This window comes from Papio anubis, chromosome 5 (genome assembly GCF_008728515.1).
Source record: "Papio anubis isolate 15944 chromosome 5, Panubis1.0, whole genome shotgun sequence".
In the NCBI taxonomy this organism is placed as follows: Eukaryota; Metazoa; Chordata; class Mammalia; order Primates; family Cercopithecidae; genus Papio; species Papio anubis.
Genome location: NC_044980.1, coordinates 30617869 through 30636816, shown reverse-complemented (window position 1 = coordinate 30636816; position 18948 = coordinate 30617869). Strand labels below are relative to the sequence as shown.

Below are 18948 nucleotides of genomic sequence, written 5' to 3'. Positions count from 1 at the left end.
TGCCCCCATTTAAATCCTTCTGCCAAAATAATCTTCGTAAAATAAAAAAAAGTTACCTCACAACTGCCCCCATTTGATACCTTTTGGGATTCTTCTTCCCCTACAGGAAAGCTCAGGCTTCTTTACATCACCTGCCAGCCGCACTGCATCAGCTCTCCTCACCTGGCTCTAATTTCCCCTCCAGGTCCACCCAGCAGTCACCTCGCTGTGTAATGGCCCCTTGCATTTGCCATAGCTGCTCTCTCTTCCTTGGAAACCCTTTCCCACCCTTCTCTCAACTGGCTGACTCAGTCTTTTTCAGTTCTGATTCTGTGTTCATCGGAATCCACCTACATGAATCTTTTCAAAAGTTAGATCTCCAGAAATGTTGATTCGTTGGTTCTTGAAAGAAGCCTGGGCACCAGCTTCTCAGAAGCACCTTACGATTCTGGTGGTACAGCCAGGGAAATGAGGCCCTGAAATGCTTTTACTCAAATGTCAGCCCTCCTCCAGGAGGCCTCCCTGGAAGGCTGAGGTCTAGAGGAGCACCTGTGTATACCTGCAGTCTCTGTGCTGGCACTGCGGCCACCACAGTGCATTGCAACAGCCAGTCTGCATGTGACTTCCGAGGAGGGTGTCAGTTCCTGAGGGCAGCAGCAGCATGTTGCTCCTCTCAGGATCTTCAGCTGTCAGCACAGGGCCTGGCATGTAATTGGCCTGCACCACTGGTGCACTGAACTGCTGTAACCTCAGGTTTTCTTTCTTGCTCATCCCCCTGGGTCGTGTTCTTTGGCAAATAACATGATTCATTATGAAGTAGAGTTCAGCAAAGGACAAGGATGAAAGTTGTCATTTAGAGAACTGCCATTCAGACTTTCTTGTCTAGGTAAAGAGCAAGGTCTTCTCTCTTTTCAACTCATTTTCTAAATTTAAACTGACGATGAGAATATGGATGATGTATAGCTTCCTTCTCCCCCACTGACTTTTGGTTCAGCCTCTGGGTTTTTGGCAAAAACGTACAGATCTCACTTATTATTGGCCACCCTTCTGCTTTCAGACCTGTCAGGGCTTGTCTGAAATAAAACTGGAAGCATTTCTGATTCCATCCTCACTGCTTTCCTCCTTCCCCATCAGTACAGCACTGAGTGAGGGGCCCTGACACTGGAAGGTGGCAGCTGGGGCCTGGCAGCCAGTGATGTGTCATAATTTGTGTGTGCTCATGTGTACGTCGGGCTTGTTGTATCTGAGGCATGAACATTCCATGTCCATGGCTTAAAGAGTTTTCTTCCCATACCGACAGCATATATTCGGAGAGGACTCAACTTATTCAGCATAGCCTTGTTCCCATAGTAGCCATCCTATTCCCCCACAGACTCTACTTTAGGAAAGCTCCCCGTCCCCATTTGAAATCCAAACCAAAAAAGATATATCACTGTCAGCTCAATTATTCCATAATTACAAGATATTAGGCTAGTGGGCTCTTTACTGGTTGGGTCTTCTATTAATGTTATATGCTAGCCTTTTAATTTTCAGCTCCTCTATGGATGTTAATTTCAGTGAAACTCTATATTGAAGAAAAGATGGGGCTAAGGGGGAGATAGGAGAAGGAAAGAAAGCAGAGACAGGCAAAGAATAATAGTCTGAAATTCAACAGCAAGCATGGCTTATGAAGATCAAGTTATATTTCTGCTTCATGAATCATTGTCAGACAAATTAAGAACATATTGTTTCTTATTTATCTGTTGTCAAGGATTCACTATCAGACACTGAGAATAAATCTTGATTTTCATAAGCTCTGTTGACACCATGGAGCCACAGAGCATAAAACTTGCATCTAATAAAGAAAGTGCGACATGGAACAGCAGGGAGTGGAATACCAGCACAACTCACAGCTGCTTCCTGCTCCTCGTCCCTGTTTTCAGGAATGTTTCTTAGCAGGAAGTTTTTTAATAGACCAAGAATTTGTTATATGTATTCTAAGAAAAGTTGTAGTTGTAGATGCATTATTCTCCCAAATCTTAAGAGATCAGGGATGATTATGTTCCATTTTTGTTTGGTGAGTTCCCATCTTTGTATGTACTTACTTGCTCCCAGCTGTCCTCCTCTCCTCTTCCCTAGTGAGTGGTTAATGAGTGTTAAATGCCTAAACCATACGTGTTTTATGGACACTTCTATAATGGATTCGTTGCATAATTTTCATGCAGCGTATAATGTTACTAGTTGGATAATTCTTGGAGGACTCTTAGCTGTCTGATGAAATTCCTAGTAGAAATTTTTGTTTTGAATTCCTAAAGTTGAAATATGAAAATTATATTTTAATTTGATTAGAGACAAAGGATACCAGTATGGGCCGGGTGCAGTGGCTCATGCCTGTAAATCCCAACACTTTAGAAGATCAAGGTGGGTGGATCACTTGAACTGTGGAGTTGGAGACCAGTCTAGGCAACATGGTGAAACCTTGTCTCTACAAAAAAATACAAAAATTAGCTGGGCATGATGGCAGGCGCCTGTAGTCACAGCTACTCAGGAGGCTGAGATGGGAGGATAGCTTGAGACCAGAAGGTGGAGGTTGCCGTGAGCCAAGATGGAGCGCCACTGCACTCCAGCCTAGGCAACAGAGCAAGAGCCTGTCTCAAAAAAAATGGATATCAGTATGAAAAACTGAGACTCAAGCTAGATACCATAAATCTTTAAAATAATAATAAAAGTAAAAATGTAAATAAATCTTTTCATAATATTTACTTAAACCTCACTTAAGTCCTATAATATCAAAATTAGCATCAGTGCCATGAAACTTGAAGCTTATTTTAGACTTTAAAAAAAGAATCCTTTAAAACTAATGTACAGTAACAGAACGCAGGCCGAGTTTGCCTGGACAGGGGTTGGGAAGGATTCACTGCATGGAGATGCTGGGAATTTGTTTGGAGTGATAAAAACGTACGTGTTTTTCAAAACTCACCTAACTGTACACTAAAAATGGGTGCATTTTATTGAATGTAAGTTATACTTTAATAAAATTGATTTTTAGAACTCTTAATGCTTCCTCATTTAGTAGCATTAAACTTATTAGAAGCTATGACCTTAAGTCATACTATACATCCCTGTCCCCCGCACAACCCTGCCCCACTGCTTCTAAAGAAGTAAATGAGCCATTTATGTTAGTAAGGTAAAAATCCAGTATAGCAGAGTGGAGCATGTTACTAAGGAGAGGGTAGACAGGCATGGAGCATATCACCGTCATCTGGGTGATGGTTGAGGACCTAGACCTCACTTATTTTGGTGTCCCCGTCAGTGAGATCCTCTCAGGCTGGTTGGGTCCAACCCAGGAATCAGAGAGGTCAAAAATGAAATGTGTTCTCAATGTACCCCCATTCCTTTTGGGCAGTTGTTGCGAAGCTCTTTGGTGAATAATAGAACTCAGGCCAAGGTAGCGGAGGAGCTGGGCATGCAGGAGTATGCCATAACCAACGACAAGACCAAGAGGCCCGTGGCCCTTCGCACCAAGACCTTGGCGGACCTTTTGGAATGTGAGTGCCACACACTTTTCTCTCAACCTTCAGGTTCAGAGTTTAAGTCCAAGTAACCGTGTTTGTCCTCCTCCTCATTATTATTATGTTCTGGCTAAAGAAACCTTTTTTGCTATTTTAATTTTTATTTATGCTTTTTACCAAAGCTTTTCTGAAGGAAAATAATTTGAAACTAAGACATGTGAATAGTGAATTTTATGTTCAATCTATGCTCAGCGTACCCCCTACACATACCCCTCCATCCTAACACTCAGCTACCACATCCCTTTGTGTGAAACAGTAATAGGATATGAAGATCAGTTGTTGTGAATCAGAACCTTTTTGCCACCCAGCAGCCTTCATATAGGGGCACAGAAGAAAGAAGGGTAATTTATTCACTAAATACTGAAACTATTATCCATTGTTTTGAATGAGTGCAAAGCTCTGCGGACAAATGTCATCTTTTGCAGTTTCTGATATGGTCTGGTAGCATTGTAAATAATCCTATTATAGTTAATGAAAGGATTATACACATGTTGTATTGTTTGTATTACTTCAAAATAAGTGGGCCATTCACTGAGCCTTAGAACTTTTTTTTTTTAGTGTTATAGTATTTTTGACAATTGGAATTATATTCAAGTATCAAAGTCTGCCATGCAAAACCAGCTTATTTACAAAGTGCAAAGGCATTCTGACTAAGCAACTTAAAAGAACTTCTTTTTCAATGAAAGAAAAGTAATTTAAAGATGAAAATCACATAAAAATTAAATTGAGAGATCATTCTCACTTTTTTTTTTTTTTTTAGCTCAATGAAAGCTATTTTTATTCCTTCTTTTGAAAATCCACCATTTGTTTGCTTTGTTGAGGTACCTTTAAATGAAGTCATCCTAGGGGGTCACCATTTATTCATGCAAAATTTGACATACTGTTGTCATTAAGATCAGTAGTAAGTTTTTCTCTTTTTGGGCAGATTGAATCTATAAATTATCCCATTTCTGCTCATGAAATTTAACAGAATCCTTATAAAACAGGGGATCTCAGGATTGGTGTTGACAATGATCAGACCCAAGAATGTGCATATTCTGGCATGATATCTAATCTTCAAGTAGTATTTTGACTTATTTGATGTGAACAGGGTTGGGTGCTCAGATAGCACGTTTTCCCTGATATACAGCGGCATTCTGTGTACCTTTTAAACTAACCATTTAGCCCTTAGCTAAATGCAGTTTGGTTTTTGTACTCTATGATTTGCATCTTACACATCTCTTGCTGCTCTGATATTAATGATAAAAAGTGGGGAAAGATGAAATGGTAATGCTAAAAAACAAAGAGGGCGTGGAAGTTGAAACTGTTACTAAAATTTTGCTTAAAAGTCTAGGTCTCTTACTCTTTCTGATAAATGGCAGTGATTGTGGTTTATTTTAAAGTATCCTTTTTTCCCCAGCATTTATTGCAGCGCTATACATTGATAAGGATTTGGAATATGTTCATACTTTCATGAATGTCTGCTTCTTTCCACGATTGAAAGTAAGCTCATATAAAGTTTGAATTAGTGGTCTGCTTTATGTTTGGTGATTCCAGAACCCGTTACTAAAGAGTTTTTGGGGACTTCCACAGGAGTTCATTTTGAATCAGGATTGGAATGACCCCAAATCCCAGCTTCAGCAGTGTTGCTTGACACTTAGGACAGAAGGAAAAGAGCCAGACATTCCTCTGTACAAGTAAGTACTTGCTGCTTGCAGGCCATTGGTTGGATCCAGCATGCCTAGAATTGACTTTCCATGTGCCTTGAAGAACGAGTCATTGAGGGGTGATCATGACAGGAGCCCAGGATTCAGACTTCTTGACTGTCAGTGTGACTTTGGGCCCCACAGGGAAACTCGCTGGGGCTCTCAGTCTTAGCTGTAATAAGTGGGTCCCACTCCATTATCTCTGTGCTCTCTCCCATTCCTAAAAATCTCTGTGAACTACTGCCTGAGAGGGAGACAAACTAAGATTATGAGATCGAAAAAGAAAATTTGGATTCAGTGATTTTTATATACATTTGTATATTTGTCTTCTTGCTTGTAACTTCTGCCGGGCTGTGCCTCCAGATGAGAAGATCATGTATGATTATTTGTAGCAATATTTGGGTGCCTCTCTGCACTTTCCCTGAACCCCTATTAGCTTCAACTTGGAACTTTTCTTCTCAGAATGTGTATCAAAAGCCATCACGTACTTTGAATATCTTTATCCTTTGAGTGGTAGCCAAAAGTCATTAAAAAGGAATGTAGGTAAGTAGTGGGTCACTACACCACTTAATACCCGTTTTGATGAAAACAGGAGGTTCAGCTCTGAAGTAGAGTAGCTTGAGACACACATAGGTTGATTAAGAAGATGCTTTCAAAGTGGAATTACAAAATGAAAGGATTATTGAAATAGGCGGGTTGCATCTCAAGGTATTGTCTGGGTATGTGATTTTAAGGATGTTTAAAGATTATTTCAAAACTGTTTCACCCCAGGTGGCTGCATACACAGTTGCAAGCGTACACATCTGTGTGTGTGTTCTGTATGGAGTAAAAGCTCCCCTTTGGACTTTCTCAAATTTCATAATACACAAGGAAAAACATTAGACTGGCAGTTGGGAATTTTCAGTCCTTTCACATGTTTTTATTTAACAGTCACAACACTTTATAGGCCTTTTTGCTAAAGAAAAACGAAGGCCAGGAGAAGAGGTTGAGTCACCCCACCGCAAGCTACTATAAATTATGCCAAGAAGCTGTCACTGCTAAACAATGTTTCCTTTATTTATTGGGGGAAAAAAAGCCCCAAATGTTTAGAAATAGCACTTTATTATGTGCCTAATAAGCATAATGAATATCCAAACTGTATTCTATGAAAGGCTCATAGCATTTCCTCATCCGAGTGATAATTAAGGTTCAATAAATAAAATGAGGATGCTAAACTTTCCATAGCACAGGCGTGATCACTGTAATAAGTACTACCTTCAAGAAGCCACTCGTGCACATTCATCCCATGGAGCGTATGAACACAAAGGAAATTGCTATGCTCCCTTCTCATCAATCCCCCAAATGAAAGTACAAGATGAGTTTGCTCTTTTTATCAAGATCATGGGGTTGTTTTACATGGTTTTTTTTTTTTTTTTTTTTTTAAGATTATTGTGTTCATTCCATTATCTTTGTTGGCTACTTTTAATTTCCCTTTTCCATGAAGTTATCAGTTTTACTGCATTTGAAGTCTGCACCATGCCATTAAAATCCAGAGTACCTGGAGCTTTGTTTTTTTGGCGATTGTGTTGTGTACTTGGCATTAAAGCATACCTTTGAAGTGATCTCAGATGTTTCAGAAATTAAATACATTTTCTGATCTTTTAGATAAGATACCAGACATTAGAAAGAATCCATAAAGGATGTGAAAGCAATTAGATGTGGCTTGAAGTGTATTACCCCAATATTTATTGTTTTAGGCTGTGATTAGCACTGAAAAACAATAGACTGGCGCTCTTTTCGTGATAAAAGTTTATGAATATGCACACTTAGAAACTCTTTAAAAATATTTTATACTTCACTGTTAGCCTTTGGATGTTACTACTTTGGGAAGAAATATTAAAATGCAATGCAGAATTTTTAAGAATTTCTATTTTAAACGCTCTCGATATTTGTCGGGTTAGCAAATCAAAAACTTACGCTTTTTACCTTTTTGCCATTTTCACATTTCCTATTATTTTACTTTCCTCTGTCTAGGCAGTAAGTACATGGTTTTCCTCATAGTTCATAGTAACCATGACAAATAACACTTTACCATAATAAATGTTCTTTCTTTTCCCTTTCAGGACTCTGCAGACAGTGGGCCCATCCCATGCCCGAACCTACACTGTGGCTGTTTATTTCAAGGGAGAAAGAATAGGCTGTGGGAAAGGACCAAGGTATGAGAAGAAAATACCTGGAATTGCTTTTAATGAACATCCTGTGTGTCTCATTCCCTAGCTGGTGTCTCCAAACGGAATCATCTGTCTTTTTCAACTCAGAGAAGAAAATGTTCAAGAGTAGTAGCAAAGTGAATTCCAGGGATTAATGCCCCCACATAGTTGTCTCAAAGCCAAGCCCTGAATCAGCCCTGGACAATGGGAATACCATTGTGTAAGGGGCTTTAGCTACCTTAAGAAAACCACATTACCTGGTAAGACGGCCTGCCTAGTTTTAGTTACCCAGCAGAGTGCACTTTGATGCAAGCTGTGCATGTAAGATGTGTCATGTCGCACATGACATAGCCATTAGACTTTTTTTTGGAGATAAAGTCTCACTTTGTTGCCCAGTCTGGGGTGCAGTGGCATGATCTCCATTCGCTGCAACCTTTGCTTGTACCTCGGACACCCGAGAAACTAGGATTATAGGCACATGCCACCACGCCCGCTAATGTTTGTATTTTTAGTAGAGACGGTTTTGCCATATTGGCCAAGCTGGTCTCGAACTCCTGACCTTAAGTGGTCCCCCCTCCCAGCCTCAGCCTCCTAAAGTGTTGGGATTTTAGGTATGAGCCACCGTGCCCAGCTCTGTTAGACATTTGATTTACTACTACTCACCTGAGCTGTGTAGAAATGCTAGCATCTTTAGGTGAAAAGAATTATGTATATTATCACCTTTCTTTGAACCCTCCAGTCTATATCTTAAACTGAGAAATGATTTGAAACCTGTCTATATATTTTTTTTATTCTTTTCCTCTTTAAACTTTACAGTGAGGGTATTCAAACTTAAGTATGAAATACTTCAGACCTAATATAAATGGAAGGCATTTTATTGCAGTATTAAAGTGTGGAGTGAATAACTTAAGGAGGCTTTGTGCAAATCAACGACATTTCTGCATGCTCTTGTGTATATTCCTATCTGTGCAATTCAGTGTGTGACAGTGGAAGTAATCAGAGGAAATTTTATGCACCAAACGTGAAAATCAGCCTGAAAAATTTGTAGCCATACGTTGCATTTTTGGAAAAAAAAAAAAAAAGGATCTCAAAATTAAAGTGTATCTTACTTTTATTTTATGTAATAGTATTCAGCAAGCGGAAATGGGAGCAGCAATGGATGCCCTTGAAAAATGTGAGCCTATTTCTTTTTCTATAATTATGTTCATCATGTAATGAGTGTTTTATGGAAAGAAAATGAGGAGGGAGAAAAATGGTAAGTACTGATAAAATGTGATTTTGTTTTCTTCATAATTATTCTTCACACAGAGAATATAGTAGAATGTGAGACATTCTAAAATGGACTTATATTTAAAAATGAAAGTATTCCTGAATGCTTTTTGATTTGCATTTTCCTTTTTTGCTTAGAGTCCTAATCTCAGCGTGGGTGACCTGTGTGAATAACCTGCTGTGTTTTCTTGCTCTTTTTTTTTTTTTTTTGAGATGGACTTTTGCTCTTGTTGCCCAGGCTGGAGTGCAGTGGCACAATCTCGGCTCACTGCAACCTCTGCCTCCCGGGTTCAGGTGATTCTCCTGCCTCAGCCTCTCCAGTAGCTGGGATTACAGGTGCCTCCCACCATGGCCAGCTAATTTTTTTGTTTTTTTTTTTGTAGAGACGGGGTTTCACCATATTGGCCAGGCTGGTCTCGAACTCCTAACCTCAGATGATCCACCCACCTCTGCCTCCCAAGGTGCTGGGATTATAGGCGTGCGTCACCGCGCCTGGTCTGTGTTTTCTTTCATACATTTCTGTATTCTCTAAAATCCTGTAACAGAAAAGAATACATGTGAAGGTTTTTTCTTTTTTGTTTTTGGCCATTGTTTTATTAAATGGGCTGTTATTACATACTTCTCTATACCTTTCTTTTTTTGCTCAATAATGTATCATGAGCAGCCCTGCAGATTATAGAAAACAGCTCCAATTCATTCTTATTGGCTGCATAATATTTCCTGCTAGAGGTGTGCTATATTTTATTCAGCCTTTTTATTATTGGTGGACACTTTTTTTTTTAATCATCATTACCAACAAATGTTATATATTGGTGCTTTTTAGTTCTGTGGAATAGGTTCCCAGGAGTGGGATGCGTGGGTTGAAGAAACTTCAATTACATGATTGACCTTGTAGGAAATTGCATAGTCTTTTGTAAACTGAAGGCTTAAGTGCAAGGGATTTTTCTTCTGAGGTCTGTTGTGCTGCACAGCAGAACCTGTGGGCACAACATGACAGTGCAATTCTATTATGCTTCAAGTACCCTGCTAAATGAGGTAGCAGACAGCACAGTGCGGGAAGCTAAAAGTGAAGAGGCCCAGAATCTTCAGGCATGGGAGAGATTCCAGGAAAGGCAAGCAGGCTAAGAGCCAAGTGGAAATCAGCAGATAAAGGTTCCTCTTCGGGGGCAGGGAGGTTAGTGGGAACAGAAGGTGGTACTGCCAGGGTCCAGCATCCATGGATTCTTCACAGAGAGTTTTAAGTTGGCTATTAGGAACTTCATCCATTGTACATATAAATTTGCAGTCAGAGTGAAATAAAAGTGAGATTCCATTTTTTGTTTTCGACTATAAAACAGTACTGGAGAGATCACCTGTTCTGAGACAGGCCTGCATATCCATACTGATAGGAGTGAGTTGTTTAAACTACTGGAAAGCAATTGGGCAGTATGTAGCAGGTCCTTAAAGAAGTTCATACCCTTGGTAGGCCAAGGAAAGGATCACTTGAGGCCAAGAGTTAGAGACCAGCCTGGAATATAGTGAGTCCCTGTCCTTACAAAAAATTTTAAAAAATAAAATAACCCAAAAAACATTAGCCAGGCTTGGTGGCATGCACCTGTAGTGCCAGCTACTTGGAAGGCTGAGGCCAGAGGATCACTTGAGCCCAGGAGTTTGTGGCTGCAGTGAGCTATGATCATGCCATTGCACTCCAGCCTGGGCAACTGAGTGAGAACCCTGTCTCTTCCCCTCCTCTCCAAAAAAGTTTGTACCATGAGAATCATGACAACTTGATTTATAAATAGCAGGAAAAAAAATCAAACTACGTGTTTAAGAGTAGGAAAATATTTAATAAATTTTGGTATATCCCGGGGTTAGGAAACATTTTCTGTAAAGGACTGGATAGTAAGTATTTTAGACTTCCCAGACCATACAGTCTCTGTCGCAATTCTTCAACTCTGCCATTGTAGCCCACTGGCCTGGACAGTATGCAAACTAATGAGTGTGTCTATTTAATGGGTATGTCTACCAATAAAACTTTATTTATAAAATCAGATGGATAGCTGTATTTGGCCTGTGGGTAGGAGTTTACCAACCCTTGCTATATCCAAATGTTGTATCCATTAGTGGTTTTAAAAACTAATGATATGAGAAAATGCTTATACTAGAATAAGAAAGCATACCCTTATTAAATACATACCTATACTGTACTTTCCGAAAGAGTAGATAGGAAAATGATTTTAAATGTTCAAGTGTCTAGGTATATGTGTGTGTGTGCATGTGTATGTACACACACACACACACATTTACACTGCATATATATGTAGTATAGCTTCATAAAGGCCATAAGGATATATTTAAAAAGTTTTATCAATAGTTAAATCTGAGTTGTGTTTTTCAAATGCAAATTTGATTTTACAGTAGAATTTACTGGGGATTATTACATACTTCTGTACTACTGAGGAAATAGAGTTCATTTTTTAGAGACTTGCTTTACAGTTAACTCAGTGGGATTTATTTTTTAAAAAGTAGTTATATTTGAAACCTACATAAGGAATAAATTTGATCAGTTCAGGAATAGGATTTTATTACTGTTTTATTTCCAAAATACAGATGTCATGTTCCTTTTTTTTTTAAAAATCAATCTCTGGGCCGGGTGTGGTGGCTCATGCCTGTAATCCCAGCACTTTGAGAGGCTGAGGCAGGAGGATCTCAGGAGTTTGAGACCAGCCTGGCCAACATGGTGAAACCCCGTCTCTACTAAAAATACAAAAATTAGCTGGGTATGGTGGTGCACACCTGTAATCCCAGCTACTTGGGAGGCTGAGGCAGAGAATCACTTGAACCTGGGAGGCGGAGGCTGCAGTGAGCCGAGATTGCACCACTGCACTCCAGCCAGGGCGTCAGAGTGAGTTTCCATCTCTAAATAAATACATTAATTAATTAATTCAATCAATCTCTGACTCTCAGACATATCAGGTCTTTGCTGATTCCCCACCTGTCTTTCAGATGCTTTTCCTACTACCCTGTCCTTTCTTCAACCTACTGTGAGGATGGTACACTATACAATTTAGGGATAGTGTAATATAATAGGGAAAAAAGAATTTAGGATATATTATACGGTCATCTCTCCTTATCCTTGGGGGATACTTGACCCCAGTGGATGCCTAAAACTGAACATTATGTACGCTGTATTTTTTCCTACATGTGCAAAATTTAATTGAAAGATGAAATGTAATTTATAAATTAGATAGAGATTAACAATAAATAAAATTGGACAGTAACAACATACTGTAATAAAGGTTGTGTGAATGTACTCTTGATTGTATGCTGTGTCTGCTGTCTCTCAGAATATCTTATTTTACGTTACTCACCTGTTTTCAGCCCATGGTCGACCACGGGTAAATGAAACCATGGAGAGCAAGATCACTGATGAGGGGCCTGCTGTCTTATATGTAGATCGACTTCATTATGCATCATCCTTAAAGGAAATAAATGAACTTGCCCCCAAGCATGCCATGCTCTCCTACATCTTGGATTCTTCATGTGTTTGAAACATGAAGTTACATGTCCGCTTTGACTCAATAAGTTTTCTACTTGAGTTACTTTTGCAGATACAGTTTTGGGCCCGTCATTGTAAGCTTAAAAATTAATTATCAGGGCTGGGCGCGGTGGCTCAAGCCTGTAATCCCAGCACTTTGGGAGGCGAGGCGGGTGGATCACGAGGTCAGGAGATGGAGACCATCCTGGCTAACATGGTGAAACCCCGCCTCTACTAAAATACAAAAACTCTTAGCCGGGCGGTGGCGGGCGCCTCTGTAGCCCCAGCTACTCGGAGGCTGAGGCAGGAGAATGCGGAACCGCGGTGGGCGAGCTTGCAGAGCCGCAGACGCGCCACTGCACTCCAGCCTGGGTGATACAGCCAGACCGGGCTCTACCACTATCAGACATACGACTTAGAATGTGGCCTCTTTTTGTCCACCTGATCTTTCTTTGCTCTTTTCTGAGACTTTAATTCTTGGTAAATAATGGTGTCATAATGTCATTTGTTTGAAGTTTTTAGTTTGAGCTTTTCAAAAACTGTGACTCCATTTTACTGTATCCTTTCATCTCTCCCTGAAAGTCACCTGTTGCTAGGAGAGTGATGCTAAAGCACCTGCTTAGTAACATTCCCAAGCCACATGTCTGTGTTTTGACATTTCTGTATGTTCGGTGCCTGTTATACTCAAGTTCACATCAGATATTGAAATTTACAATGGGGGTGCTTATCCAGACTTCTGATGTGTCTTTGAGTGATGAAAGAATAAGGGAAGAAAACAACTTTCTATCTTGTGCCTTACGAAATATAATTATACACATTTCATATGCATGTATATTTGTATGTGTATATGTTTAGTTGCATCACTCTTTGCACTAGTGGCTATCCTTTATTAAATATAAAATATATTTCCTTGTGTCAGATAATTTTCCCCAGATGGCCCATCAGAAGCGGTTCATCGAACGGAAGTACAGACAAGAGTTAAAAGAAATGAGGTGGGAAAGAGAGCATCAAGAGAGAGAGCCAGATGAGACTGAAGACATCAAGAAATAAAGGAGGGCATGCAAGTGTGGAGTATTTACTTGCTCAGTACTGTGACTGTTGTCTATTGAGACCTAGCCTAGTTTTCCTACAGACAATGAATGAAGTGTGCTCATTGAAATAAAATACAAGTCAAATTGCTATTGTTTTAATGATCTGTTTTTAGCTGGATGGTCTTTATTACAAAGGATTAGATTTTTCTTCTATTTTAATGGAAAACTTGACTTTGGTGAATGTGCATTACTTCCTTTTGTTTTGCTCTTTAAATAATAAAATTCAAGAAGCATATTCTATGTGGAATAGATCCTGTTTTTTCCATCTCTGTCCCAGATTGTGACCCTAGACTTTCAACTGACAAGTAAAAAATTGACTTTACTAGACATTTTGACTATGCTCTAGTAACATCTATACTTTTTCAAATCTCTGGATTTTTAAGTAGATTGTTCAGCTTTCATCTGGTGGCTGTTGTATCAAGTTCTCAGCTGCAAATATTGAACTTACCTGTCTCTAAGCAGTGAGTGTTTTGTAGAAGGAATCCGTTTAACAAGTAATTGGCTAATGGGAGAAGAGGAAAGACTGATGATTCAAGTCACATAGATTCTCTGAATCATTAGAATAGGAGAGAAATCATGATTCTAAGCCAGGCCACACTTTAAACCAAGTGCTCTCACCCTGAGGTTAGTGGAACCTTTAAGAAGGTAATGAACAGACTTCAGGGAAGTCAAAACCTCCCAATACCAAATTCCATTTTCTGTGTGTGTTTGAGATTTGAGAGGGCATGGGGAGCAGGAAGGAGGAGGGTTTAGAGCTTTTATCAGCCTCTCTAAGTGGGCCCTGCAGTAAAAGGCTAACATGACATTAAAAGACATGATATTTTTTAAAAAGTTATTTAAAACTAAATATCACTGGTTTCTTATTAATAAAGGCAAAACTTCTTTGTAGAACAAATCTGTTTCATTCATCATTTCAGCATATATATAGTGAATGCTTCCTATGTATCAGACACTGCTCTAGTCTCTGGGGCTATAGCAGTGAAGAGGTCCTTGAGGAGCTTGAGTGCTAATGCAGGAACACTCACAACAGACCAAGAGCCCAATGGCAAGAAATAAAGCAGGGACTTGTGTTTGCAGTTTTCAATGAGGTGTTTGAGGAGTTCTCCCTACAAAGGTATCATTTAAGATGGGAAAGAGGAGACGAAGTGAACCCTTCAGGTATCTGGAAGTATTTCTTGTATAAATATTAAATGTTACATATGTATTGTCAAAATTTTGACAAATGGACTGGGCACGGTGGCTCAGGCCTGTAATCCCAGCCCTTTGGGAGGTCGAGGCGGGCAGATCACTTTAGGTCAGGAGTTCGAGAACAGCCTGGTCAACATGGTGAAACCCCATCTCTACTAAAAGTACAAAAATTAGCCAGGCATGGTGGTGGGTGCCTGTAATCCTAGCTACTCTGGAGGCTGAGGCAGAAGAATTGCTTGAACCCGGGAGGCGGAGGTTGCAGTGAGCCAAAATTGCGCCACTGCATTCCAGCCTGGGTGATAGAGCAAGACTCAGTCTCAAAAAAGTTGAAAAATATATTACTTTTATTAGCAGGAGAAAGAAACAAATGTTGCTTAGAAACTATTACGGAAAAAATAGAAAGCATAAGCAGAAAGATAAATCACTTATGATTCCATCACCCAGAGAATTATGTCCTGTTGGACTGTCTTTGTACTTAAATACACACATGCACTCATGTGTTAACAACAGGATACCATACATATGGTTTCCATAGCCTTTCTAACTTCTTAAAATAATATGAATATCTTTGTGCATCGATTTCACATTTACATAACATAGTTGTTGACGGCTACATAGTAATGCACATCATAATTATATGCCAATTGTAGATATACTGTATTAACCAATCTCATAAAAAATGTATAGGTTGTAAGCAATTTATTGTCATAGACAGTGCTGCCACATACCTTTTTGAGGGTGTGTACACACACACACACATTGGAGAGAGAGATACCTCTAAGATGTCTTCATTTGCTAATTATAAAAATGTAAGGTGGTGCCTTTAAAAAAAAAAAAAAAGCTTGTCCTGATGCCCTTCCTCCCCACCAGTGATGCCAGGAGATCACTAGGGAAGGAGGAGAGAGAGCTCATTTTTTCTTCTTTTTTTTTTTGAGATGGAGTCTTGCTTTGTCACATAGGCTGGTGTGCAGTGGCGTGATGTTGGCTCACTGCAACCTTCACCTCCCGAGTTCAAGCAATTCTCCTGCCTCAGCCTCCCAAGTAGCTGGTTACAGGTGTGCACCACCACGCCTGGCTAATTTTTGTATTTTTAGTGAAGATGGGGTTTCACCATGTTGGCCAGGCTGGTCTCGAACCTTTGGGAAAAAGCTGAGTGTTGGGAGGAAAACTGAGGCAGGGCTTGCATAATGTCCTTTGGAATGTGTCTAGACTTGCTGGCTCCTTGCTTCTAGCCCTCCTAGGTTCCCATTCCCATTATCTCAAGTAGCAGAACAAGTTCTATATAAATGATAAACCATCACAGCTGTAAATCATGTGCTTAATGCAACGTGTCCTTTTGACTGCCACATTCTCACCACCTATTTCTTTGTTGGATTACCAATAAATACCATGGGCTCCCAGAGCTCAGGGCCTTCACAGCCTCCACAATAGCGATGGCCCCCCTGGTGTCCCACCTTTCTCTCTTAAACTGTCTTTTTCTTAACCCTTTGACTCCGCCGAACTTCGTTGCCCCCACGACCTGGTGTTGGGTCTGATCACCCCAGCATTGAACTCCTGGCCTCAAGCGATCCACCCTCCTCAGCCTCCCACGCTACTACGATTACAGGCATGAACCACCGCGCCTGGCCAAGAGAGCTCACTTCTGAGCTATGTTGGTTTTGGTACATCTACCACCCTATTTGGTGCGCTCTTTCTGAGCATTGTATTTAAGTTATATGAGCAGCAGACAGCAGGACTGGAAGGAAAAGAACGCTGATGGCCTTGAGAATGTTGCCAGCAAAAGCAAAAAAGCCAGGGAAATAGTTGAATTTTTTTAAAATAAGCACTTTTACTACTCTTGAATTGCATAAAAATAATGTCAAAGCCAACATGCTTTTCAGGAATTTCTGTTGGACCTTGACTTTTACTCTCTGTAGCACTTTGACCCTTTTCAAGTTCTCTGTCCGTATTAATGGCTCTTGAAACCTGGAGAAGTCAAGTCCAGAAAATACTAAAGTACCTCTTGCAGTAGAACCTGCCACACACATCAGTGCAGCTTAGCTCCCAGGGTTCTACAGAGCAACAGTGAGGCCGACACTAAATTCTGTAACTAGCTAGCCACATAGGCCAACTCAGCAGGTCCCTGTGACCACAGATTCCAGCCCCGCCTCCTACCAGACCCAATGTTCTCACATGTTCCAGTTTGACTAGAAGAGTCAGCAAGAGTGTGTGTTCAAATATTCACTCAGCTGAGTATTAAGTGCTGTTGGTCACAGAGGCTGAATATGAAGGTTTCTTCTCACAAGTCACTTAGGGTCTGGCTGGGGAGACAAATGATGGTGTGTGTGCGCAGACAAAGGGCTTCTAAACAGGGAAGGAAAGAAGGGAAAGTAGCCCAGGCAGGGAAGGCTTCACAGAGGAGTTAATACTTGAGTTCACTGAAGCTTGATGAGAGGGAGTTTGCAAGGTGGGGGAGGACATGCCTTTCCAAGGAAGCAACAGGATTGAGAGGCAAGAAAATGGGTTAGGAGCCTTAGTCTGTTCGTGCTGCTGTAACTAAATACTAACACCACAAACTCGGTGACTTATAAAAGGGAAATGTATTTCTCACAGTTCTGGAGGCTGAGCAGTCCAAGATCAAGATCCCTGCAGATGTGCTGTCTGGTGAAGGCCCACTTTTTGCAGTGTCCTCACCTCGTAGAAGAGGCAAGGTTGCCCTCTGGGCCTTTTATAAGGGCATTAATCTCTGTGAGGGCTCTGTCCTCTTGACCTAATCACATACCAAAAGTCCTCACCTAATGCCACATTGGTGATTAGGTTTCCAACACGAATTTGGAGTGTGGTGGGATACCAACACTCAGATTGTAGCAAATCTATTATGATGTTCCATGAAAGATGTGATGGTCTGAAACAAGGCATTGGGAATATGGATGCTGGAATGGAACAGATTGGAGACACATAGGAGAGAAAAATCTACAGGTCATGGGGTATGGCAGGGTATCTCAATTTTAATACTGTTGATATTTGGGGCCCAATAATTCTCTGTTGGAGCAGGGGGACCCTCTTCTGCATTGTAAGGTGTTTAACTGAATCCTTGCCCACAAGGTGCTAGTAACACCCCTTCCCCTAGTTGTGACAACCGAAAATGTCTTTCTACATTGCCAAATATCCCCTGGGGGCAATATGACCCCGGTCAAGAACCACTAGCATAGGAGAAAGGAAGCGAGAGAGCACCAGGCCACTTTTTGTGCAATCAAGATGCAAACTATTTTTAGAAAAGCAGGATTAGGCCAGGCACTGCGATTACATGCCTGTAATCCCAGCACTTTGGGAGGCCAAGGCAGGTGGATTACCAGAGGTCAGGAGTTCAAGACCAGCCTGGCTAACATGATGAAACTCTGTCTCTACTAAAAATATAAAATTAGCCGGGGTGTGGTGGTGCATGCCTGTAATCCCAGCTACTCAGAAAGCTGAGGCAGGAGAATCACTTGAACGCGGGAGGCGGAGGTTGCAGTGAGCTGAGATCACGCCATTGCATTCCAGCCTGAGCAACAAGAGTGAAACTCCGTCTCAAACAAAGAAGCAGTATTAGAAAGTAAGGTGTTTAGTTATCTCTGTTGAACCTGAGGGGCCTGTAGAATGGCTCTGTGGAGATGTTTAACAAGCAGTTTCATATAAGGTTTTATAGCCCAACAAAGATGCTTGGGCTGAAGTATAGATTAGAAACAGATACAGAAAAATCAGTGGCATATGTACTTCTACAAGGGAGGGCATTGTTTTTGCAGGCTGAAGACAGAAAACCATTTCAATGACATATTGCTTTGAAACTAGGTTTAATACATTACATAAATTTATACTGGCGAAGGAACTCAACTTTCCTTTGAATTATTTCATCACTAGATGAGATTTTCTTAAACCAGTAGGCTTTTAAAGAATTATTTCCATCTTCTTCCATAAGTTTGTGAAGTTTTTGTGAAATTTCTCTACAACTACCTTGTACAAAATGAAGACCCCTTGTGAATTCTTCAGGTGATTGTTCTGAACTGGGAGTAAAGACATATTTACAGACGCCTTGCAGAAATACTCCTTATAGCTACCAGCCCCAAAATTCATCACCAGACTCATTACTTATTATCTCATGAAAGATGAAATAAAGATAAGCATATTAGGTATTATCATATTTCTTATAAATATCAGATCATTTAAGAGAACAACCTAGGCCGAGGCCGAGGCAGTGGCTCATGCCTGTAATGCCAGCACTTCGGGAGGCCGAGGTGGGTGAATCACCTGAGGTTGAGAGTTCGAGACCGGTCTGACCAACATGGAGAAACGCTGTCTCTACTAAAAATACAAAATTAGCCAGGTGTGGTGGTGCATCCCTGTAATCCCAGCTACTTGGGAGGCTGAGGCAGAAGAATCATTTGAACTGGGGAGGCAAAGGTTGTGGTGAGCCGAGATGGCACCATTGCACTCCAGCCTGGGCAACAAGAGCGACTCTGT

The 18948-nt window shown here is 40.6% G+C and overlaps 1 protein-coding gene across 9 annotated transcripts in view; it reads left to right on the top strand.

Moving 5' to 3' along the window:
- The window catches only part of DROSHA (drosha ribonuclease III), a 138199-nt gene extending 124678 nt beyond the window's left edge, over positions 1-13521 (top strand). For 8 of the 9 annotated variants that reach the window (XM_009208206.3, XM_009208204.3, XM_009208207.3 and 5 more), the window contains 6 exons: positions 3365-3506; positions 4930-5012; positions 5103-5206; positions 7318-7410; positions 8532-8578; positions 13110-13521. In XM_009208206.3, coding sequence (XP_009206470.1) covers positions 3365-3506; positions 4930-5012; positions 5103-5206; positions 7318-7410; positions 8532-8578; positions 13110-13240 — 600 coding nt within the window. In that variant the 3' untranslated portion in view covers positions 13241-13521. The remainder of the gene's footprint in view (positions 1-3364; positions 3507-4929; positions 5013-5102; positions 5207-7317; positions 7411-8531; positions 8579-13109) is intronic. The other variant, XR_002522468.2, reaches the window with a different exon arrangement.
- The last annotated feature ends 5427 nt before the right edge of the window (positions 13522-18948 follow it).